The sequence below is a fragment of the Felis catus genome, chromosome A2 (assembly GCF_018350175.1).
Source record: "Felis catus isolate Fca126 chromosome A2, F.catus_Fca126_mat1.0, whole genome shotgun sequence".
NCBI lineage: Eukaryota > Metazoa > Chordata > Mammalia > Carnivora > Felidae > Felis > Felis catus.
Window position 1 is genome coordinate 22,223,202 of NC_058369.1, and position 22,118 is coordinate 22,245,319.

General features: G+C 51.2%; 1 protein-coding gene across 12 annotated transcripts in view; it reads left to right on the forward strand.

Moving 5' to 3' along the window:
- Positions 1-22,118, forward strand: part of CACNA1D (calcium voltage-gated channel subunit alpha1 D) — a 429,655-nt gene that overhangs the window by 366,745 nt on the left and 40,792 nt on the right. For 8 of the 12 annotated variants that reach the window (XM_045051405.1, XM_045051417.1, XM_045051433.1 and 5 more), the window contains 8 exons: positions 1,525-1,612; positions 2,629-2,736; positions 2,823-2,875; positions 4,345-4,491; positions 5,935-6,136; positions 8,207-8,365; positions 9,690-9,800; positions 16,168-16,251. In XM_045051405.1, coding sequence (XP_044907340.1) covers positions 1,525-1,612; positions 2,629-2,736; positions 2,823-2,875; positions 4,345-4,491; positions 5,935-6,136; positions 8,207-8,365; positions 9,690-9,800; positions 16,168-16,251 — 952 coding nt within the window. Of the gene's footprint in view, positions 1-1,524; positions 1,613-2,628; positions 2,737-2,822; positions 2,876-4,344; positions 4,492-5,934; positions 6,137-8,206; positions 8,366-9,689; positions 9,801-16,167; positions 16,252-16,714; positions 16,799-22,118 lie in introns of all 12 variants that reach the window. The other 4 variants (XM_045051390.1, XM_045051474.1, XM_045051395.1 and 1 more) reach the window with 1 other exon arrangement.

Consider the following 22,118-nt stretch of genomic DNA (forward strand, 5'->3'; position numbering starts at 1 on the left):
TAAAGGCTAGGCATCACTTCAACAAGTGCATTCAGTAACCCCGGAAAGCCCGATTTGTGTGCATGCCAGAGGGCATTGGCACTGTTCGTGTTTCTTGTGTTTCTCCTTCTCTCCATGCCCCCTGCCAGGTTGGGCATATTACTGTCTGTGATATTTGCTTTCAACAGAGAAGTCTGAACTGGGAGAGAGGGAAGCACGGTTCTAGTTCAGCTTCCTCCCGGGCATCATGTAGTCCTCTCAAAGGACTACAGTTCTCATACAAGAGGGGGCCTCTGGGGGAACTTTCAGATTGGATATTAAAGGCTTCCTCCCTTGATCTCCAGGATATAGCAGCTGCCATGACCCCTTTCTTTTGTCTTCTACAAGTTTCAGCTAGAAGGGGGCCGAGGCTACAACTCAGGGCCCCAGGGCCTTTCCATGGCCTTTACCAATGTCTGGTGGGGAATAGCCCCAGCTGCAAGCTGCCTGCCTGCTGTACCTCAGGGGTCTGGGGCAGAAGTTCCCGTAGGAATGTCCCGCCGTGGTCTTGCTTTCCTGCTGACTTACAAGTACCTGTGCTCAGGTGCTGGCCATCAGTACCCCCTATGAGGAAACATGCTCACCTACTACCTCCGAGCTCAAGTTAAATGGGGAGGCTGCATCCCCCTCAGAAGACCGAGGACCCCTGCCTGAGATGGCCCTCTGTGCTGGTCCTCACCTCCCACCACTGCCCAGGGGGAGGGAGGCAGCAGTCGCAGCTAGAGAGAGGGTGTTCTCACAGCATCTTTGCAGGCCCCGTAAATGCCAGGCTGTGTCTGCCCTCTGCCTCCCGAGCACGTGCTCCAGCCGCCTGTGGGGCTGCGTGAGCCGTGTTCTCCCGTCTGCCCTGGGGCACCCCCCGCCTTTGTCCAGCTGACCCCTGGACTCACATGGCTACCATGTCCCCAGCTCCCGGAGGATGTGCTCTCCTGGCAGCCTGTCCTGCATCCCCTCCGTTGTCAGCCCCACCACACAGGTGGTGATTGCGTCCCACCCAACAGCGAATTCCGCAGAGGCCAGAGAAGCCCCCCGCACAGGGCACCACAGCTGCTCTCCCACCTCCGAGAGCAAACCCGAACAAACAAACCTGCAGCCTGAAAGCCAAGGACTGCCTAGCATTTACATTGAGCAAAAAGGACAAAGGAAATTGCTAAATTGTGCCTCTGCTGCCTTAGCTCCGCGCCCCAGTCAGGGCCTCTGTGAGTCCCATGGGCCTGGCCCAGGAGGGGCCGTGAGTGTGGGCTGGATGGAGAAAGACCTATGTGTGTGTGAGTGTGAGTGTGTGTGTGTGTGTGTGTGTGTGTGTGTGTGTGAGAGAGAGAGAGAGAGAGAGAGCGCGCGCGCGCGCGCGCGCGCGCGCGCGCGCTGGGGGGAGGGGCACTGGGGGGGAGGTGAGCTCAGCCCCACACGGGGCATGGTCCTGCAGTGAAGGCCATGTGAAATAATTCCAAAGTATTTTATCTGACTGCAATACACTCTGCCTTCCTTCTTTGCTCTTTTCCTTAGATCCAGTGCCATCTCCGTTGTGAAGATTCTGAGGGTCTTAAGGGTCCTGAGGCCGCTCAGGGCGATCAACAGAGCGAAAGGACTCAAGGTTTGGATTTCTGCCCTCCGGTCCAGGCTGCTTTGGTTGGGGCCAGAGCTGGGCTGAGGCTTGATGGGTTTTACACGGCTGTACCTTTGGAAAGGACATTTCTTTTTTTTTTTTTTTCCTGAACATTTTATTATTATTTTTTAATGTTTTTATTTTTGGGAGAGAGAGCATACATGTGCACGCACACGGGGTGGGGAGGGGCAGAGAGAGAGAAGGAGACAGAGGATCTGATGCTGACCACAGACAGCCCGATGTGGAGCTTGAACACAAGAACCACAAGCTCATGACCTGAGCCGAAGTTGGTCGCTTAACCGACTGAGCCACCCAGGTGCCCCTGGAAAGGCCATTTCTAACCAGTGACACTACCTCTGACAAGTGCTGAAAGCATTTTACAAATATTTTCTTTCTCTTTGCTAATTTATTTTTGTTTATGAGATTACTGTTCTATTACTTTTTAAAAATTATTAGTATTTTCTTGGGTTGGGGTGCCTGGCTGGCTCAATCAGAGGAGCACGCAATGCTTGATCTCAGGGTCGTGCGCTTGAGTGCCATGTTGGGGTACAGATTGCTAAAAGAAATAAACCGAAAAAATTAAATTAAACAAATAATATGTTCTTGGGTTTATTTTGGTCTTTAAATCTATTCTCATGCAGGTCATATAAAAGGCCAGAGGTTTTGCATTTTCCTGAGTCCTTTTACGGGGGGCAGGGGTCCTTGTGGACCTGTGTGCCAGGCAGTGCCACGCCTGGTAGTGTTTCTTCTGACTAAACCACTTTGGAGGAAACCAGGGAGGGGCTGGTCTGTAGGGTGCTCCTCCCAGATGGCCCCACTGCAACGGGGGTAACTCCTCACAGATAACTACCTGAAAAACAAGCGCAAGGGAGGCACAAAGTTGGAAAATCATATAAAAATGCACATAAACGTAGAAAATCCTGGCCGGTATTAGCTCGCCCTGTGGCTGAAACAACAAAAGCAGATGACGTTCCTCTGCCTTCCCCGGGTTCCTTTCTCCCCAGCACGTGGTCCAGTGCGTCTTTGTGGCCATCCGGACCATCGGCAACATCATGATCGTCACCACCCTTCTCCAGTTCATGTTCGCCTGCATCGGGGTCCAGTTGTTCAAGGTACGCGGATGTGCCTTCTGGCCTGAAGCCCAGCTGATCTCTTTGTGGGGAGCCTGCATTTGACTGCCTGTCTCTTCTGTACGCAGGGGAAGTTCTATCGCTGCACGGACGAAGCCAAAAGTAACCCCGAAGAGTGCAGGTGAGTGTCCTGAACGTGAGAGTGGGGAACGAGGAAGCACAAATAAGACACTTGGAGGGTCTGCTTGTGCTCACTTTTCAGAAGTTTTCATCATGGATTGTGAGAGGCTTGTATGCTCAGCTCACAGCTGGAGAGAGGGTGGGTGGGGGGTGGTGGTGGTAGTTTTGAGGTGACATTCACATATCATAAAAGTAATCATTTTAAACTGTGCAATTCAGTGACATTTAGTACAGTCACACTGTGGGACAAGCATGGCCTACTCGTTCTAGTTCCAAACCTTTATCACCCCGAAAAGAATGGATAGATGGCTTTTGATGTTTGGTATAGAATCTCTAAAATCAGGGGGAGGGCATGCACTGAAACCTAAAATAACAATTCCAAAATTCCCCAGAGAGCCCCCCCACCTTCCAGCCACATGGATAAATCCCTCCCCCCCAAACTGGAACTCGAAGCTCAACTCCCTGGCATTCAGGAACTGGCTAGCCTCTACCGACACGTTTTCCAGGCTGCCTTTCTCCCCTTGCTCTTGGCACCCGCATTCGGGGCATATTTTTATTCACAAGAACAGGCAGAGGAGAGACAAAGTGAGAAATACTCATGCCTCTTATCCCAACATATCCAGAAGAATACGAAGGCAGACATGAAACCATTGCCTCAGGTTGTAAGACCGCGTAAAGTTCTGTGTGTCCCCATCCCTTTGGGACGGCACCGACTGAGGACTTGCTTGCACTGCTTACATTCCATTTGGGGTTTCTTTTCAGCAGAAGGTGCGGTCAGAGTATATCAGCCTCAGTGTGACTGATTGTGCACCTCCGGGGGCATCATCCATGCAGGCTGCGGGGGTGGGGGGGCACCCCAGGGGGGGGCGCCCCCTGGAGTTTATGCGGCAAGGCAGCAGGGTGAAGACCCCTTCTCTTCTCTCACTAAGCCTCTGCTTCCCCATCTGTGGAATAAAGACATTGGCCCCTTTCCAGAAATGAAATTCGATGACAAATATTGTGTATCAGAAATTATAGAATTATTTTAGAAAGAAAACTGGGAATATTGTTAATACAAAGAGAAAGAGTGTGATTACAGCCAAAAGGCCGAGAGGAGGGTGTACCCAGGCTTGCTTCCCGGAGCTTGCAGAATTCTCCAGGCCAAAGCCTCCGAGTCTTCAGTGTATGCGTTGAGCCTATCGTGTATGAGAGGCGTTTACTGTTTGGTAGTTATCATTTGTTATCAGGCATATGCTGGATATCTGCCTAGTTGCTCTAGAGAATACTCATTAAACTAGTAGGTCCTCAGTGATTATTGGAACTGTAGACTAGAGTAAACACAGGACAAGAAGAGGAAAAACTCAGGCTGTGCTCGGCTCAGAGGTGGGGCCTGGCTGGCAGACAGCGCAATGGTGCCTGGACGTGGCCTTGGAGCAGCTGTGACTGATCTCGGGTCAAGCCAGGATGACCCACACTTCTTTTCCTCCTTAGGGGGCTTTTCATCCTCTATAAGGATGGGGACGTTGATAACCCTGTGGTCCGTGAGAGGATCTGGCAAAATAGTGATTTCAACTTTGACAACGTCCTTTCTGCTATGATGGCGCTGTTCACGGTCTCCACGTTTGAGGGCTGGCCTGCGTAAGTATAGAGAACACCTTGATAATGTCCCAAGCCACCCATTCAGTCGTTCAGTCATTCGTTCCCAGTTCTAATGTGTGCCAGACACGGGTGGCTGCCAAAGTGCCATGTCTTTCACTGACCCGCTCACTCGCTCATTCATAAAATGTGCTTTTGGTACCAGCTCCGTGCAGCGTGCTGTGTTAAGCCCTGTGGGAGAAACAGTGGTCTCAACATGATACTCTCTTCAAGGCCCAGAGCTAGTCAGAGTATCAGGCAGTCAAACCAGGCAGGAGCTTCTGCCGTGTCAGAGATGTGCAGAATAGGGTTCTGAAGAATGGCTAGGATTTTGATGAGTAAAGTTAAAAAAAAAAAAGTCCAGAAGCAGGGAAGAAGGTAGAATACAAAAGGGAAGTCTCTTACACCTTTGTTCCCTGTGCTCTGATACCCACCCCAGCCCCAGCTCCTGTCACCTAAACGTACGTCCATACGCAGAGTCCCGAATGTCAAGTTCTCACGCCCAGAGGAACTGCAGAAGGTGGACAAGTTCACTCTGTCAGGCTGGCAGATGCATGGGAGAGTCAGAAGTTTTATGGGAGAGCCTTTGGGAGGAAGAGGGCAGTTGGGTGGGGTTTGTTCATTAGGGGACTGGTCCTGGGGAGAAAAGAGGCAGGAGTGAGCCCCTTTACTCTGTGGAGGCACTGGCTGCACTCTTGGGTTTTCAGCAGTGTGTTTTAGCAAATCAGGATGGCAGGTGAGGGAAAGTGAGCAGATTTGGGACCTGGGGCTCAGAGGAGCTGGGCTCATCTCCTGGCTTTGCCCCCAAGGAGTATGACTTTGGTCACCTAGATCGCTCTGTGAGCCTCCGTACGATGGGGATGACTGTAATGTCTGCCTTTGCAGATGGCTGTGAAAGTGTGTAGCACAGCCCAGCGTGGGGTGGGCGCCCTGGCAGTGCTGAATCTGCATCAGAGTGGGGGTAATTTTAACTTGGGGATCTTACGGTAATTTCCTTCCTTCCTACTGAGAGTTCTGCTTAGCATACATTTAATTTCTGTGTATATTTCAGTTTGGGGAACGTCTCAGTTCTTTGGAAATCCCGGGTTGCTCGCTTGTTGTCCTTGTTGGCGTGTGTACAGTTTTCAGTTCTGCCAGTGTCTTCCACGTGGTGTCCTTCCTCTCTCCCATCTGTCAGTAAAAAGGAGCATTGTTGAATATCCATGAAATCTTTTCTCATGTCCTCAAAACATCAGTCAACAAATGTATCTCAGGTGTCCCCTCCTCTGGGCGCTGGGCCGGCTGGGCCTAATGCCAAGGAGGGTGCCTCGGGGACCTGTGTGTCCAGGGGCTATGGGTAGGCTCCGAGGGAGGGGTCTGACAGGCAGGGGTGGGCCCGCAGAGGCCGTCAGAAGAGGTGCACGTCTGGGCAGGCGGCGGGGCTCACCCAGTCCTTCTGTTCTCCAGGTTGCTGTATAAAGCCATCGACTCCAACGGAGAGAATGTTGGCCCCATCTACAACTACCGCGTGGAGATCTCCATCTTCTTCATCATCTACATCATCATTGTGGCTTTCTTCATGATGAACATCTTTGTGGGCTTCGTCATCGTCACATTTCAGGAGCAGGGAGAGAAAGAGTATAAGAACTGTGAGCTGGACAAAAATCAGGTTAAAGTCACACACTGTTTGGGCTTCTGTCCCTTGAGCAAGAGAGGAGTGGCTTGTGTGTTGCCAGCTTCTTCCGTGCACACAGAAGGCGCGCATCCGCTGGTTGTCCCGGGGACTCGGGCCCTGTTCACAGCACCGTCTCAGCCAATTTGAGTCCTTGCTGGGGAGAGCGCGCTTCTCAGATACAGATCAGACCTTGTAATTGTGAAATCAACCCCACCCTATGGAGAAGTCAAAGAATGCTTAGGCCACCTTCTGCAGGCATGACCCACGAGTGATGGCTCGCAATCTTGGTGGGGGATGTGGCCAGGGGCCGGAAAGCACCCACTGCTCCTCCCACAGTCCTTATGGGGGGGTGGGGCGTGGATTGTGTCTTACCTCCTCAACCTTGGCACTATTGATATTTTGGGCTAGATAATTTTCAGTTGAGCATTGTGTGCTTTGTAGGATGTTTAACAGAATCCCTGGACTATACCCACTCGATTCCAGTAGCAACCCGCTGCCCTGAGTTTTGACAACCAGAAGACCTCTCCGGACATTGCCAGATGTCCCCTGGTTGAGAACCAGGGTTGAGAACCAGAGTCAACCAGGTTGACTTAGGAGGAAGTAACCCAGCACACTGCAGGAAAAGTCACTAACTTTAAACCTGGGTCTAATATTGTGCTGGTGTCATTCTCCCGTTATCCACTGCCTTGTTTGAACAAATCTGATAGCAGCAGGGGACTTTGGCTCTGATTGAGTGATGATGTGAGAGAGCCAGGAGACCTGCTCCTCTCTGGGCTTGCTGTAGATTGAGGGCACCCAAGAGTTGCTTTTAGAGGTCCCTTACAGCGCTAGAAGATGGTGAGGTGGAGATTCTGCTCTGGGAGTTTCCCCTGGGCCCTGGTTTGCTAGCACCCCCATTTGATGATGACATAGGAGCAGGGATCATCTGCCAGCCTGGCTTCCTGAGGGAAGTGGCTGTGGTAAGGCTGGCTGTCTCTGGCCGCAGCTGTGCCCTCTGGGGCAAAGAGGACAGGGCCGGCTTGGTTTGTAGGAAGATGTTGCTTTGAGTTGTCAGGGCGTCCCTTCAGATCCCATAAGGGGTGATCAGAAGGAAGCCTGGTCCTGCTCCTCATCATCCCCCACTCCTCCCACCTCCCAGCCCCTGGAAGGAGAATGTCAGGGCGAGGCCCAGGCTGGCTGGGGTGGCAGAACCAGAGCTACAATTGTGTCAGCACTTGAGGTCCAGAAGAGGTTCGAATTGGGGGTCCCTGGAGTCAGTGTGAGGGGTCACAGCAGGGCCAGATTCTGGACAGAGGGAGCCTATCTGAAGTCAGAACCCAGGGTCAAAGCAGGAGAATGGAGTTGGTCTGGGTCTAAGAGCAAGTGGGGCCTTACACTGAGCCTACGGGGCTGGAGATCCCTCTGGGCTGCAAAGGGTGGACCAGTCTCAGCCCCAGAGTGAGAAGGACAGTGCTCTGGCCATCATTGGTGACCATGTCCTGGGGGCTCTGAGATGAACATGACAAGCTCCCGAGTGTCAGAAGGTCCCAGGCAGACACACACCATTAGACACGTGTGGTTAATATGGTCTGGCTCCCAAGAGGTGTCTCATGTGGATCCTGTCTTGGGGAGTGAGTCCAGCCTCTCTGGCTCTGCAGGATTTCTGTGCCTCTTGTTACCTGGCTTCCTTTCCTAGAGGTGCCAGAACCGCAGACATAATGCACCAGCAGAGAGGAAAGGTAGGGATGAGGCCTGGGTTAGGCCCTGCTCCTCTGCTTGTGCACCACAGAATCTCCAGCAAGGCATTTCACAGCTCTGGACTTCGATCTTAATAAGGAAAATGGAAGCAGACTCGGTGCTCTGCTAACCCACCCCCCAGGTTGCTGTGAGGGGTTGATAAGGTGACAGAGCTAGAGGCCCTTGGCCAGTGACCAAGGCATCCGTGGGAGTGGCTATTGTGGTTTCCCCCTGGTCCACAGTCCCCCGCGGTGGGTGCGTGTCTGTCCTTTCAAAGCGGGCAGAAGTATGTCTGCCTCCCATGGGTGTGCTCAGGACCCCTCCTTGCTCTTTTTTTTGCCGTTGCAGCGTCAGTGTGTCGAATACGCCTTGAAAGCACGTCCCTTGCGGAGATACATCCCCAAAAACCCCTACCAGTACAAGTTCTGGTACGTGGTGAACTCCTCGCCTTTCGAATACATGATGTTTGTCCTCATCATGCTCAACACACTCTGCTTGGCCATGCAGGTAAAAATGGAGACAGCCGTGGGGGTCACGTCTGGGCCTTCCGCACAGCCCCCTGCCCCAAATTCTCAGGGGGGAATGCCACCCCATCACAAGAGAATGGGTTTGATTTTCTGATGAATCTAGGCTGTAGTTTGGCCAGAGTCCCTTTCTGGCTAACAGCTGTCACGGCAGGCATCTAGGATGGCCCTCTTGTTTAAGAGACCACCTCTACAGCATGACCATAGGTAACATTTCCCTGGAGCCTGGACCTGGCATTCAATTCTGTAAACATTTACTATGGGCCTCCTGCAGCCAGGGAGCATCTGAGGACTAAAGCTTGGTCTGTGTGGAGTTGGACAGACAGGCATTCCAGTCCTGCCTTACTCCTTACCAGATGGGCAATCTTGGCAAGGTTATTTAAATCCTCCGAGCCTTGCTTTCTTCATTGGCAAAATAGGAAATCTATCATATCTATGCCAGAGGTAAGGTTTGCACTGGAAAATTCACATCAGGCACTGGCACTGGGCCTGTCACAAAGTAAACACCCAGTGTTGAAAAACAAAACATAAGTCACATTGCTGTCCTCAAGGAGCTCTCAGTATGAGAGTGGGGAATCTTCCAGTTCATGGGGAAGAGCTTGACCTGCATTATAGCTACTTCTTGCTATACTAGGGGCAAGGCATGTAACTCCCTTCAGTTGGCCAAGTTGGTATTAACAGTGAGCAGGTCTGGCAGTTATACTGTTGAGTAGATAATGCCCTAGCACAGAAGCCAAGGTCTAGATCCAGTTTCCACACAACTTGAGCAAATCAAACCAACTCCCAGTGCTGTTTAGAAAATGGGTCTAAAAGCCACCAGAGGGACATTTTCTGGCATGTTTTTGTAAATTTAAGAAGTCTTTATGAACGAGAAGGACCACATGCCAATGTAGGGAAGAAGTGTGAGGTCAAGATAATATGGCCTTTTATTGAACGTGGACCTAATAATGGCATCAAAATGATCTCCAACCAAATCCTACCTTTAGTCGTAGACATTTGGGTGGGTTCTGCCTTGTGCCTGGGTCAAGGCCCTGAACATAAACCCAGCCAGGAGGAAGGGTGGGTTCCCTTCATCCTGAGCAGAGGAAATGGATGTATTTCCCCTTCATCTTCCAATCATCCTCATTCTGTCAAGGCGCCCCTGTGCTTTGTGGTGAGTTAATCACGTGTGCTAGAACCAGTGAAGGTTGCCTCCATGTCCAAGCAGAGGGTGGATGCCTACAGGGACCAGGGGGCTGGGGAGCCTCCTTTCGTGAGGCTGGCTGGGCTGGGTCTTCTGAGAACCGTGCCTCTGTCATCGTCCACAGCACCACGAGCAGTCCAAGATATTTAATGATGCCATGGACATTCTGAACATGGTCTTCACTGGGGTGTTCACCGTCGAGATGGTTTTGAAAGTCATTGCATTTAAACCTAAGGTGAGTAGCTGGACCACCTTTCGAAGACTGTTGTTGAATCACCCCAGAGAAGCACACGCTTCCTGTTCATTGTGTGTTACTGAGTTACGCTGAATTGCTCTGGCCGATAACTGGGTTATCACCTGAGAACGTTAGAATCTGATTAGGGCATCTGGGTACATATTGGAAAACAAAACTACAAAACAAAACCTCATAAAAACAATTCTGAGAAAAAGAAGAGAGGGGTACGGAATTGGGAATTTGCAGAATGGAAATTGTTTGAAACTAAGTTTTCAGTCTCTAGAATAACACGTCATGCTTTCTCAAGGAAACTTGCCTCATCGCTTGAGCACTGGAGACACTGTTTTAAACAGAACCCGTTAGAAAGAATTCAGCCTTGATTTTACTCTTAGGTTTCCAGGAGAAAGACTTTGGTTTTATTTGTTCTTGGTCTACAGCTTCTTATTCACCTTTTATGGAAAGTTCTACCAGTTGGAGATCTCCTTCTGCCGTGCCACCTTTCGTTTATTTGACTTAGAAAAATGTCACTTGACTTTAAAACCAAACAAGACATGAAGTTTGTCAAACTCTGTTGGGCTAGTCAGCATATCCTCTCGCCTTCGGGGAGGGCACGAATCCAGTCCCCTAGTTGTCAGTGTCTGTGGTTGAAGAGACTGATGGAACAGTGTCAAAGTGCACACACGACTCTGGGTCCAAACCCATACTCCCCGTTTGCTAACGCGAGTGAGTTCCTTCACTGCTCTGCGCTTCAGTTTCCTCACCTGAAAAATGAGGGCACTGCTGGTTCTGTGTCACAAGGCAGCTGTGAGGGATAAAGAATCACTATCTGTGCCATGCTTAGAGAAGTACCTGGCATGTGGTAACATGCTGTGGACGTGCCGGTACTGTTACTCTGACCACCACCACCATCATCGTCAAGTAACGATGCCCCCTTGTTCTAAAACCGTAGACAGAGGAGCAGACCCCGGCGGGGCTGGGGGACATTTGACCCTCAGCTTCTTTGCTAGAAAAGCCCCAAACCATTAGAATGAAATGGTGACAGAATTCAATGACCCGGTTATTTGTTCATCTGTGTGTAAGGTATCCGATGACACTGATTTTACTGAGACTTCGATTACAAAGTGATGGTTTTCACATACTCCATATTTACATGGAATTCTAATCCAAAACTGTTCCTTTCTTTAATTTGAATTAATTTCTATGCAATCTTTATCAGATCTTTGTGGACCAAAAAGAAAGGACACTTGTAAGTGATCACTTGGGGTGATTGCAGTGGGGTCAAATTTGGCACTTTATGCATGGCCAGATGTTATTTACTGTGACTTGTCCATATCTACATACATAAGCATTTCCTCCTTTTCCAAATTCATCTTAATTTCCTTTGAGATTTTTGGTTTGCTTCCCTGTCACCTTTACTTCTTTGAACAATATTTGTCTGGACTGTTGAAAAAGGTTGCCAAATAAGAACATCAAAAGGACTTGAGAAGATGCAACACGGAACATATCTCTGGAACATTCTAGATGCCCTTACCGTGTCTTCCCCTGCCTGGTGATTAAGCTCTGAAGTTTTTGAGAGCTTATTCTGGGCTGAAGAGAAGGCACACTCACCCATGGCATGTATGTGTGAGAGAGCGCACGCGTGCGTGCATGCGTGTGTGTGTGCGTGCGTGCGAACATGCGCCTGCTAGCCGGCCAGCACACCAAGGGGCTCATACACCCCTCTGCCCTGTAACCTGCTGAGACCAGACCTGGGAGGAGGGTTTGGTGGCATGTGATAAGAGTGGTTGATATCAAGAGGGAAATGAGTAGCTAACTTTTAATCAGTGCTGATTAATCAGGGTTTTAAAATGAGTGATTTCCGCTAGAAATTGTGCTGCTTTGTTGTTTTGCCCAGCAAGGTATTTCCATAGCATAAAATAGCAATAGGAGCATCTCTTTGCTTGCAGAGCACGGCGTCTGCATTCACTGAAGCCAGGAGAGACAGATTTTATGTTGAGGAGCAGGAAAGAATCAATTCACCAGGAAACAAAGCTCTTCTTAAAATGCTCCCAGACTTTTCCTTGTTTTTCTCTTCTGGGTTGACAAAGCCAACCCAGGTGAGGAGGCTTTCACCAAGAAGTCAGTGAGGCCCCTCCTCCCTCTCGGAGGAGCAGTAGGGCTGAGGAACCCAGTTGTAGAGGCTGCTGAGGAAGAATCTTCCAGGAGATGGACACGTGGGACAAAGGGTTGGGAACCCTAGCCCCTGGGTCTCGTCTCAGGAAAGCCCTTGTCTCTGTTTGGAATTTGTTGCAGGGCCCCTCGGGGCAGCATTCTCCATAGTGAGGGGAGCACCTTCTAGGAAAACTTGTCAGCATCTGTCAGGAGAGATGGGCTTGCAGCCCTTCTGGGATACAAATCCAGAGAGTGAAGTTGGACAAAATCCTCCCTCATGGATGGACGAGGAAGCACTGTCAGGAGGATCGGTTAAAAGGAGCTGTGAAACCTAACCATGGGGACTTCTGTATTCAAGAGGCTAATGGAGAGGTGGGGCCTCCCAGGAGCACACATTTAGGGAGAAGTCCGGGATCCGCACATCAGGTCACCCCACCTCCACAAGCAGGGAGGACCGAGGTAGGGAACCCAGAGCTGGAGCTGCCCTGGCCGGCGAGGCAGGCTCACTGTGTGGGAAGAGGTATTCTGAGTGTTGGTTAGGCCAGAGTGGAGGGTGGTAAGGAGCCGAAGAGCCCAAGAATTAGGGAAAAGCAAGCAAGCTGTTGAGTGTATTGTCTGCTCCCCAAGGGAAAACCCACCATCGGTGTTGATCTTACACGCTCTAGACTGCGCTTTTGACTTGGAGGTGACTGTGCCATCCTCAGGTTGTAAATGGAAGAGAGGTCATGACTTAAGTAAGAAATAAGCCACTTCCCTGGCCTTTCCCTCCAGTACTCTGAGGGGAAGCCACTGGAATTCTCTGATGAATTCTCTTGCTCCAGGGAGGGAGATTGAAAAGAAGGGCCTTTTCCAAAGTACTGGTCCCTGCAGGAAGTAAGGAGCACTTCCATTTTCCTGAGGCCCCTCTTTGTGCTTCCTCATGTCACCTGTCTTTGTTCAGCATGTGCCCGAGGCCAGGTTAGCTGCCTTGGCTGTGGGCTTTTCTCCAAACAGCCACACTTTGTTCCCAGGTCTGCATTTTGATCTTGGTTCTACCTCGAAAATGTCTAATTGATACTCCTGGCCACTTGGGCTTGGGAAAAGTAAAGGGTAGTTGGGTTTGGGGGAAGAATAGAGTGTTTTGGTGCCATTCTCATACGTCCATGCAGAGCTGCAACACCATGGAGGCTGGGATCTTCTTCCGCCAGCCCCCCGGGATGGCATTCCCTGCCCCAGGGTCCCTGACAGGAATAAGGGCTCCTATCAAACAAAGCCTTAGCAATCTTTTTCAAGGACGTCCTCCACCTCCTGGAAAGAAAATTTGATACTGTTGTTACAGCTCTTCAGTGACCACATCTACTCTAGATGATTTATTCTAATGCCAAATAACACTTGAGACCAAATATCCCTCTCCCTAGCCAGGACTTTGGGCCAGACTTCATGGGCTCAGACTGTGCCTGTTGCCTGGGTCAGGGGTGTGTACCATCCGCCCAGGAGTCCTCTAGGACGTGGGCACAATTTTGTGAGTGTAAGGGATCTTCTGAAGAGGGTTGACAAGATTGCCAAAACGTTCCAGGACCCCCAATGTTAAGCCCCTATTGCATTGGTTTAAGGTGATTTTCAGAATGGGCCACTTGGTGAATAGTGTGTAGGCCAATGGGAATGATCCAAAGGTAAGTACTGATAATTCTAGAAAAGCAAGGGAGGAGCTGTTTAGGAATAAAGTCCAAAGTAGGTACGCAGGTGGTGGCCTTGGCCTCAGGCAAACAGCCTGCTGTAACAGGGGTCGGGGGGGAGCAGTGTGCAGGGTGCAGAAGTGAGCAGGGGCTGGTTGTGTGCCCAGACAGGAGAGGAGGAGGAACTCGGGATTTTCAGCTGCTCTCTGAACCCTGGAGGCCTGAGTGTTACGGTGCCCTGCTGTCTCAGTGAGGCATCAGCCCCTCTCTAGAGGAGGTGGGAATGACCAGCATCCTCTCCTTAACTTTGGAGTTGCTGTTAAATCCAGGAAGGGAAGGATGGGCTCTGGCCCTCAGAGTAGAATCTGTGGCAAGGCTGCCAGTCAGATGCCTGTTGCCCGTGAATAAGGGAACCCGGCACTTGGACGATCAGGGCACCCGCACAGCAGCAACTCAGCACCCCGACCCAGCTGCCTTGTGTGTTAGGAGGCCTTCCCCCCTGAAGGAAGCCGTGTGCTCATTTGGGTCCAGGTGTGAGCGCTGTCTCCTGGCCAGCCAGCAGGACTGGCGTGCTCAGCGGGCCTAGTCTGGTCCTCACGGGGGCTGGCCTTGGCCCCATCTGGCAGCCAAGAATCATGGATCATTGGGAAGAAAAGCCAGAAGGCGCTAAATGTGGTGTTCGTGAAGACTTGTCCCATTTAGACATGTGCACACAGGTCATCAGAATTGGTGCAGGCAGAATCCCTCTGTTTACCTGTCAGAGGCCAGAGAAGGGGGTCTGGGAGGATGGCAGCCAACGAGGTAACATGTGACAGAGGACGGGAGGAGAGAGGGGAGCAGTGGGTGAGAAGTCATGGCAGTTGGGTGGGAAAATCTTACATTATTCAAGATGAAACTTTTAAAAGCCCAAACCATCAGTCAGTATCATAGCTTCCCCGTAAATGCACTTAGAGTGATCAACGGTAACCAGAATAAGCAACCCTACTCCAGTTATCAGGATGGCCAACATGTCCACATTTTCTATCGTGTCGCCAAAGGCTGGGCTCTGCAGTGGCTTCCTTGGGGCCTGTATTGATCATGAGTTCATGGAACCTGACACTTCAAAGTACCTTCTGTTCTGGTTTTCTTCATCTGCACTAAGTGTACCCAGTTGTAAGCATGCTTGACCGCTTTCTATGTAATTCAGACCTGAAATTTTTTATTTCCAAAACATGTTCTGATTTCTTGAAAAGACATCGTTGATTTGCAGACAGAATGTCAGGAGGCAGCAGGCATAAAATGTGTGAGCCCACGAGAGGGAATATGTAAAATGTATGCCGTAGATAGGGAGATAGATAGATGGATTGATAAGTCACAGTCCTAGGGACATTGTGCCATCATGATCGCTGTAGGATATGGAGATCCGAAGGATGATAGGATGCTAGGTCAGTGGAAGAAAGACCCTGCAGTATGTTGAGCAGCAGGCTCAAAGTTCCAAGGTAGATAGTGGGGTCAGTAGAGGAGGGGATGGAAGAGTCAGCATAGAGGGTTTTCAGTGGGTTAAACCTGAAAAGACCCAAAATTCAGTGATGAGAACGTGAGAGAGAGAGAGGCAGAAGTGGACGTCAGGAGGATCTGAAAAGATCCCTTCGAGGGGCGGGCATTTGGTCCGACCTTGAAGGAGGAAGTGGGTTTGGGTAGACAGAGTTAGGGCTGGGATTGTAGAGCCATCAGGAGCAGGGGAAGAACCTGTTGGTGGTTCTGAGGGCTGGCAAGGAGTCCTCCTGGCCTGGAGGGTGGAGAGGGAAAGGAGGAGAGCTGGGGACCAAGGTGGATTCTCTCAAAGTCAATGGGACGCTTAGCACATCATAACCCTTGATGGTCCCTTTCCTTTGTGAGACCTCCAGTGGGCTCCCTAGACGGTCTCCTGCCCCCCAGCCCAGAGTGAGTTCCCCTGGCACAGCTCTGTGCCCTGGACTGTGTGCATTGCTGTGCCTCTGTCCTCGTGTGCCCAAGAGCCCTGGGAGGACAGAGCACACCTTCTGTAACTCTTGCATGCATGAGGAACAGAAACGGTTGCTGCTTTAAGGGCACAGAATGGAGAACGTGTGAAATGCCTGGTCACAGTGCTCTTTCACTGGGAAAGAGAAGGACGTGGTGTGGCTGGGGACCCCATGGAAGGAGCAGGGGGAGGGCCTGCTGACTCCCCTGTGTAAGGGCTGAAATCCCAGAAAGTGTGAAGTCGTGATCCCAGGCACAAGGGCAGGATTTCCGGGTGCTGCCCCTCTGCCCCTGCCCTGCAGATGCTCTGCTTGGCCTGGTGCTGCTCAGGGCCGTGGGTCTGCGCCGTGAGTGTATGCACGTGTTTGAGTGTGTGTGTGTGTGCCCTCTCTCACACATGCAGGTGCCCCCTATCCTGTGTCCCTTTCTACCAGTGGATGGTATTGTTGCCTCCCTCTGGCTCTCCCACCCCACCTGGTTGCCATGGGTGCTGCGGGGCCTCGGATATATCCCCGTATGATCCGTGTGGCGTTTCGTTCCTACGTGCTCATAAACGTCTGCCCCCTGCCTGCTCTGTCCAGGGGTATTTTAGTGACGCCTGGAACACGTTTGACTCCCTCATCGTAATCGGCAGCATTATAGACGTGGCCCTCAGCGAAGCCGACGTGAGTATGCGCCCGCCGTGGCCGCCCGCCTCGTGTTCTCTCTCTGTCTGTGCACATTCCGCTCCCTGTCCCGCACTGGCATCACCTGGACAAGTCACAGGTCCCAACTTCACTTGATCTAAAACCAGGCATTTCTAATGAGAGCCGTGGACAAGAGGCTTGTGAGGGTAGAGCTTTATCCCAGGCCTTTCCAGACACAGATCACCTTTTGGAGGGCTGACTCCTGCAGCATTTCCCAAGTCACCGGTAGGCAGGGCGAGATGGGCGTCTCTAATTGTTTTTATTCGCTGTGTCAGCAGCAACACCCAAAGTGATGTACCTGTAACGTGTGTTTGTTTTAGGGTGATTTTTCAAGTAGCCGGGTGGCATAATGCTAGAATGTTCCCCTTTTATAACACTGTCCTTTTCTTCTTTTTTCCTGTTGTGCTTCCTCTCTGTGGCTTCTGAATGCTTGCCCTAACAGCACTATTTCACTGATGCATGGAACACTTTTGATGCCTTAATTGTTGTTGGTAGCGTCGTTGATATTGCTATAACTGAAGTGAATGTAAGTAGCAAATTTTGTGTCCTGTAACGTGATTGTTTTTGTTAAGTCTAACACTCGGGTGCCTAGAAACGCTATCCGTGGGCCTTCCTACACTTTAGAAATTCGGACGTATGCTTGTTCTAAAAGACGAACATTTTGTAGTCGCCCCCTTCCCTCACCCCACCCCTCTCCCCCAAAAGAGAGTGGAGAAGTAAATGTAGAATTGCCATTTTGGAACTAAAGCATTATTTTTTTAAAAAAAGTTCTTATTAAGTTCTTAAGGGCTTGGAGTTAACGTATGTGAGTATGTGAACATTATCACTCACTAGCTGTGTGACCTTGGCTGGTCACCTGACTGCTTTGAGCCTCAGTTTTTCTAGCTGCAAAACGGAGTTCATAACGTGTGCCCTGGTACCCGCAGCAGTTCTGTGAAGGCACAGGAGGGAAACTTCACAGCCACACCATGAACCCGTGGCAGCTGCTGCTGTGTCCTCACCTGTACCTTGTGTACCTGCTGAGTCTGGCTGGTGGCACTGGGGAATACCCGCTGTCCTAGCTCCCCAAACGATGATGTAGGTCGAAGGCTGCCCTGGACCAAGGGAAGGGGGGCCTCGTGTGTATTGGGAGAGGGTGTCCATTCTCCATTGTTGCACTTGATCAAACCCTTTAGTAAGGAAACAAGTGCAGTAGCAGTGTGGTAGGTGGAGTGACCCCCACCCTTCAGGAAGCATCCTAAGAACCCTCCTTCACGGGGAGCACTGCCTCCATCTAGCTCCTCTTGCATCTAACCCGTGCCTAAACCAGAAAGATGTGAAGCAGAAACGGCCCTGCTCGCCTGGTCTGTCCCCAGTTCGTCAGCGAGTCTGAGTGGGTGTCCGACGTGTGTACCCCTGTTGTGTAGAGCCCGTTGTGGGGATGAGTGGAGCATGGGGTAGGACTGCTGTGTGGTGTTGGCTTTCTGCTCCGTGTGGCCAGCCCAGCCCTCCTCCCCAACCCCTGGCTGGGAAGAGGCCTCCTCGCTCTGCCTGGCTGACATTTGCAGGGTTGTACAGCCCATCCTGGTGTCCAGACAGCCTGTATCAAACAGGGACGGTGCAGTCCCTTTTAATGCCACTGCTTCGGGGCCAAGCTAATCCTGGAGCACAGAACAGTGGGACAGCTGCTGGCCTGACACTCCTCAGGCCTGACAGTCAGTCCTGGTCCTGGTTCAAAACTGACTCGTTGGACCCGGGGCCTCAGTTCCCCCCATGGATCGACTGGGGTGAGTGCTATGTGCCCTTCCAACTTCATAGGTATGTTGGGGTGAAATTTTGTGAAAATATCTGCTACAAAACCTAACATATTAGGGAGATACAAAGCTATTATTCCAAGTGTAGATTTTCCGTGCACAGATAGGTAAAATGGACTATAAGACAGGTCCACGAGGGTGTGATTTAAGCCTCATGACACCCAAATCCATGCCACGACAAGGCAGCAAAGTGGTATTTTACTAGGCTTAGGAAGATACACCCTCCCTAACCTCCATAAGCCCAGACTTATGTAAATTCCACTTTATGTGAAATATTCCATAACTCAGCTATAAAGTTGTCATTCATAACGTGTAAGTTATGCTCGGTTATAAAATAATCTAATGCTAATGGCAGAACAGCAGGACCCTAACTGGGCTGCCAGGGGCTCTCTCCTGAATTTATGACCAGACATATGCCTGCTTAACCGTCTCCTGATGTAAACCGCTTAGAGCCTTCATCAAAGTATGCTTACGTGGAAGTTCTGGAACAGACCCTTACGTAAGTCAGAGATGGCCTATAATGGGGATGAAAATTGAATAAGCTACAGTTTCAGCAGGTCTCCCTGGAGTGCTCTGTGCTCAAAGTGATGTGCAGGCAGTGGGCATAACTACTTAGTTTCTGGGTACCAGGATGTGGCCAAGGTTTGTTGGCCGAGCCAACAAGCCAGATCTCCAGTGCCTCAACCACCCGCTGGCTGGCAGGGTGTGGCGCTGGTGGCCTCGGTCGACAGCACGTGCCCAGCTTCCTGGCTGCCCTTCCGTATGCTGGGGGCAGGCGTGCACCACGCCCATCCCCTCTAGCCCAGCCTTGCTCATCGGTGTCTCACACGTGTCCTCCCTCGTGTTGTATCGGACAGTCAGGAAAGCTGCAGGGGTACAAGAACCCACACTGGATTTCCTAGTTAGCACTTGACTTTGGGGTGTCTGCACAAAGCAACCTTTCACTGGGCCCATTTCTGGAACTCAGTTGGACTTTCAAAATCACACTGGTGAACAGTCTCCTACTGTTTCCTAGTCGGTGACTTTCCCTGCGGTCAGATCTAGCCTGAGACAAAACCTCCCTCAGCTGGTGGCCAAGCCGGTTGTCCACTCTGGTAGAAGTAGAACCCCTAGGGGAGATTGGCAGCTCTGTGCTGGGCTGCATTGCACAGCGATTGCTCAAGGCCACCTTCTCATTCACTCAGTCTCTCCCCGCACATGTCCTGGGCACGTAGAATTCGCGGGTCATGGACACAAAGATAAAAGAGACCAGATGTCCTCAACCCCTGATGGTATAACTGGGTGGAGCTGGGAATTCCTACATCGCCCTCTCCTGCGCATGCCTAGTTCCCTGGTAGAGCAACTCACATCGTACCCCTTGCTGGCCTCATCCCCCAAGACCCTGGGCCAGATCAGCTTGAACGCCCTTGGTCCACGTTGGCTGTTTTTAGCTGCAATAAGTCATCATTTTTTGCGATATTTAACCTGCTGTGCTCTCTCCCCCAATCTCTGTCGATCTTCCTTTTCTGTTACCTAATTGATTTTCATGTTGGTTTTATTTTTAGAAAATTGTAGCGGCAAGTATATATAAACATATATACGGTGATGTCGTTAAAGCAAAAGCACTCTAAAGACTGTATACTTGTTTTTGGCTTCCCCCACCTGTGGTTTTCACTGAGTTTCACGGGGTGTGCTATGTATGGCTCAGGGTCATCTAAATTGTTTCCTTTCCCCTGTGTCCAATCTCCAGCTGGGGTCTGGGCCAGGGCCGTCTTGGTCAGTCACGCTTGGCTCTGTGACTTGCCAACGTAGTCCTCGAGAATGATTGATCTGGCCCGCAAATGAGAAACCTAGCTCGTGCTTACACTGTTTGCAAAAACATTTTGGATGGCCCTTTCTGTTGTCCTGCTTGATGCTTACCCAGCCCTCTCCTGCTGCCCCCGCCCCACATACCCTACCCTGCTCTGACCATGGTCTGATGGCTCTCGAAGACTTGTCTTTATCACATCTGGTCGTAACATCACCAAGCTGCTAAAATGTCAGATGGCGACTGGTAGGCTTGCTTTTGCTCCCCCTCAGATGCCTGTTGGTGCCTTGAATGGGGAAATGACAGAGCACCCCATTCTCCTTAACCCGGGCAGTGGCTGTTGCCAGCACGGAGTCTTTTCCCACTGTTGTTATTGCTGGAGAGGCAAAATATTTGTGCAGAAACCGTGACTGCCTTGTTCTCACTTACTGAAGAACATGTGAAAAGTCAGTAGGGAGCGTACTCCCAGGGACCCAACAGTTGTCCCTGACCTGTCAGGTACCCAGTTTGGACCAGGTGACCAACAGCTGTGCTCAGCTTCTGGTTGTTCAGCTCTCCATTCCAGAAGCCAGCCCTTTTCCAGGGGCCAGGTCACTGATTTCACAGACTCAGCATTCCCATATACAGAAGCTGCCTCTCCCAGCAGTGTTATGTGCCCAGTCAGAAGTAGCCAGAGGGAAGTTCCCCATCCCATCCCCTGCAAAGAGTGGGATGCCTTGAGTTAACTGGTTCTGGGATGCCGGTTTGCTTCCTGTCTGAATTGGAAAACCACGTCATCTCAGCCTTACCAGGAAAAGATGGGAATTCATACAGCAAGTGCAGACTGATCTTTGTTGCACTTGGGAAACTCAGGGCTTGTTTGGTTCCTATAGTTGCTGGGGGCTGGCCCTGGCCCTGCCTCTCAAGAGCCTTTCACTGGTCTTCCTGTGTGAAGAGGCTGGAGGGAATGTCAGGAGAGCTCCCAGGGATCTACAGAGATTTCTGGGCCCCTGCATATGGTTTGGCCACCTGGGGCTGAGGGCAGTCTCTCTGTGGGGCTCCCAGATGAAGACACTGGCACCTCATGGTTAGAAGGAGCTGCCCAGGCCCACTAGCCCAAGGCCAGGGGTGGCACCGCAGTCCCCTCTGTGAGGACCGGCCATGCAGCCCCGGCGATTGGTTTTGGAAAACTCCCCAGGGAGTGAGCTCTTTTCCACTTTCAGCCTCTGAGAGCATCCTGTCATTGATTCTGGAATCGCATAGAGAGTCAGCTCACCCACGTTCCCACCGCACACTTCACAGCCTGCTGTTTCCGAGCCCCCACCCCCCACCCCCAGGGGAAAGATGGGGATGCATTCTAACCTGTTTACATTGTTAGAGTACTGAACCCTCATCAACTCGAGTAGAACCCACTGCTCAGCTGTAATGGCCTAAGTGGGCTTTTCTAGGGGCCCCACTCGGTATGGCCAATCCACACCTTAAAGGAATTTGCTGGTGTGAGTGACCATCTGAAGAGAGCCCAGCTTTACCCTGGCCTAGGACTGCCATTCCCCTCTAGCAGGGCCTTAGAATCACCTGGCAGCTTTTCTTTCTTTATTTTTTTTAGTGTATTTATTTATTTTTGAGACAGAGAGAGACAGAGCATGAGCAGGGGAGGGGCAGAGAGAGAGGGAGACACAGAATCCAAAGCAGACTCCAGGCCCTGAGCTGTCAGCACAAAGCCTGACGTGGGGCTCGAACTCACGGAGTGTGAGATCATGACCTGAGCTGAAGTCGGATGCCCAACTGACTGAGCCACCCAGGCGCCCACCTGGGAGCTTTTAAAATTCCTAAAGCCCCGGCACACCCCAGCCCAATTAGAGAAGAATCTTTGGAGTGGAACCCAGGCAGTAGATTCTGTCAAAGACCCCCAGGCAGTTGGAATGTGCAGCCCAGGGTGGAGAGCTGGCCCGCCCTTTGCATCTGGCTGGCATTTGTAGTTTGGGCAAAGCCATCTTTAGGGTCCTTCCAATCCGTAAGATATTTTGGCAACTTGCACCGTCCCCCGGTGCGGCCAGCAGCGTCCTCCCCTGCACCTGTGCCCCCTGGCCGGCGTGGCGCTGAGCGCAGGAGAAGGTGTCGCAGGCTGCGCTGGGGGTGCACGTGGATTGCTGTGCTGTTTGTTGTCTCTGCCCTTGCTGCATGTTGTGCTGACCTGTCCCTCCACAAATGCTGTCTTGTCCTCCTCTTTGTTTTCCTTTTTTTAAAAGGATATCCAGGGTTTCAAGTTCCTAGTCTAAGATTTGCCA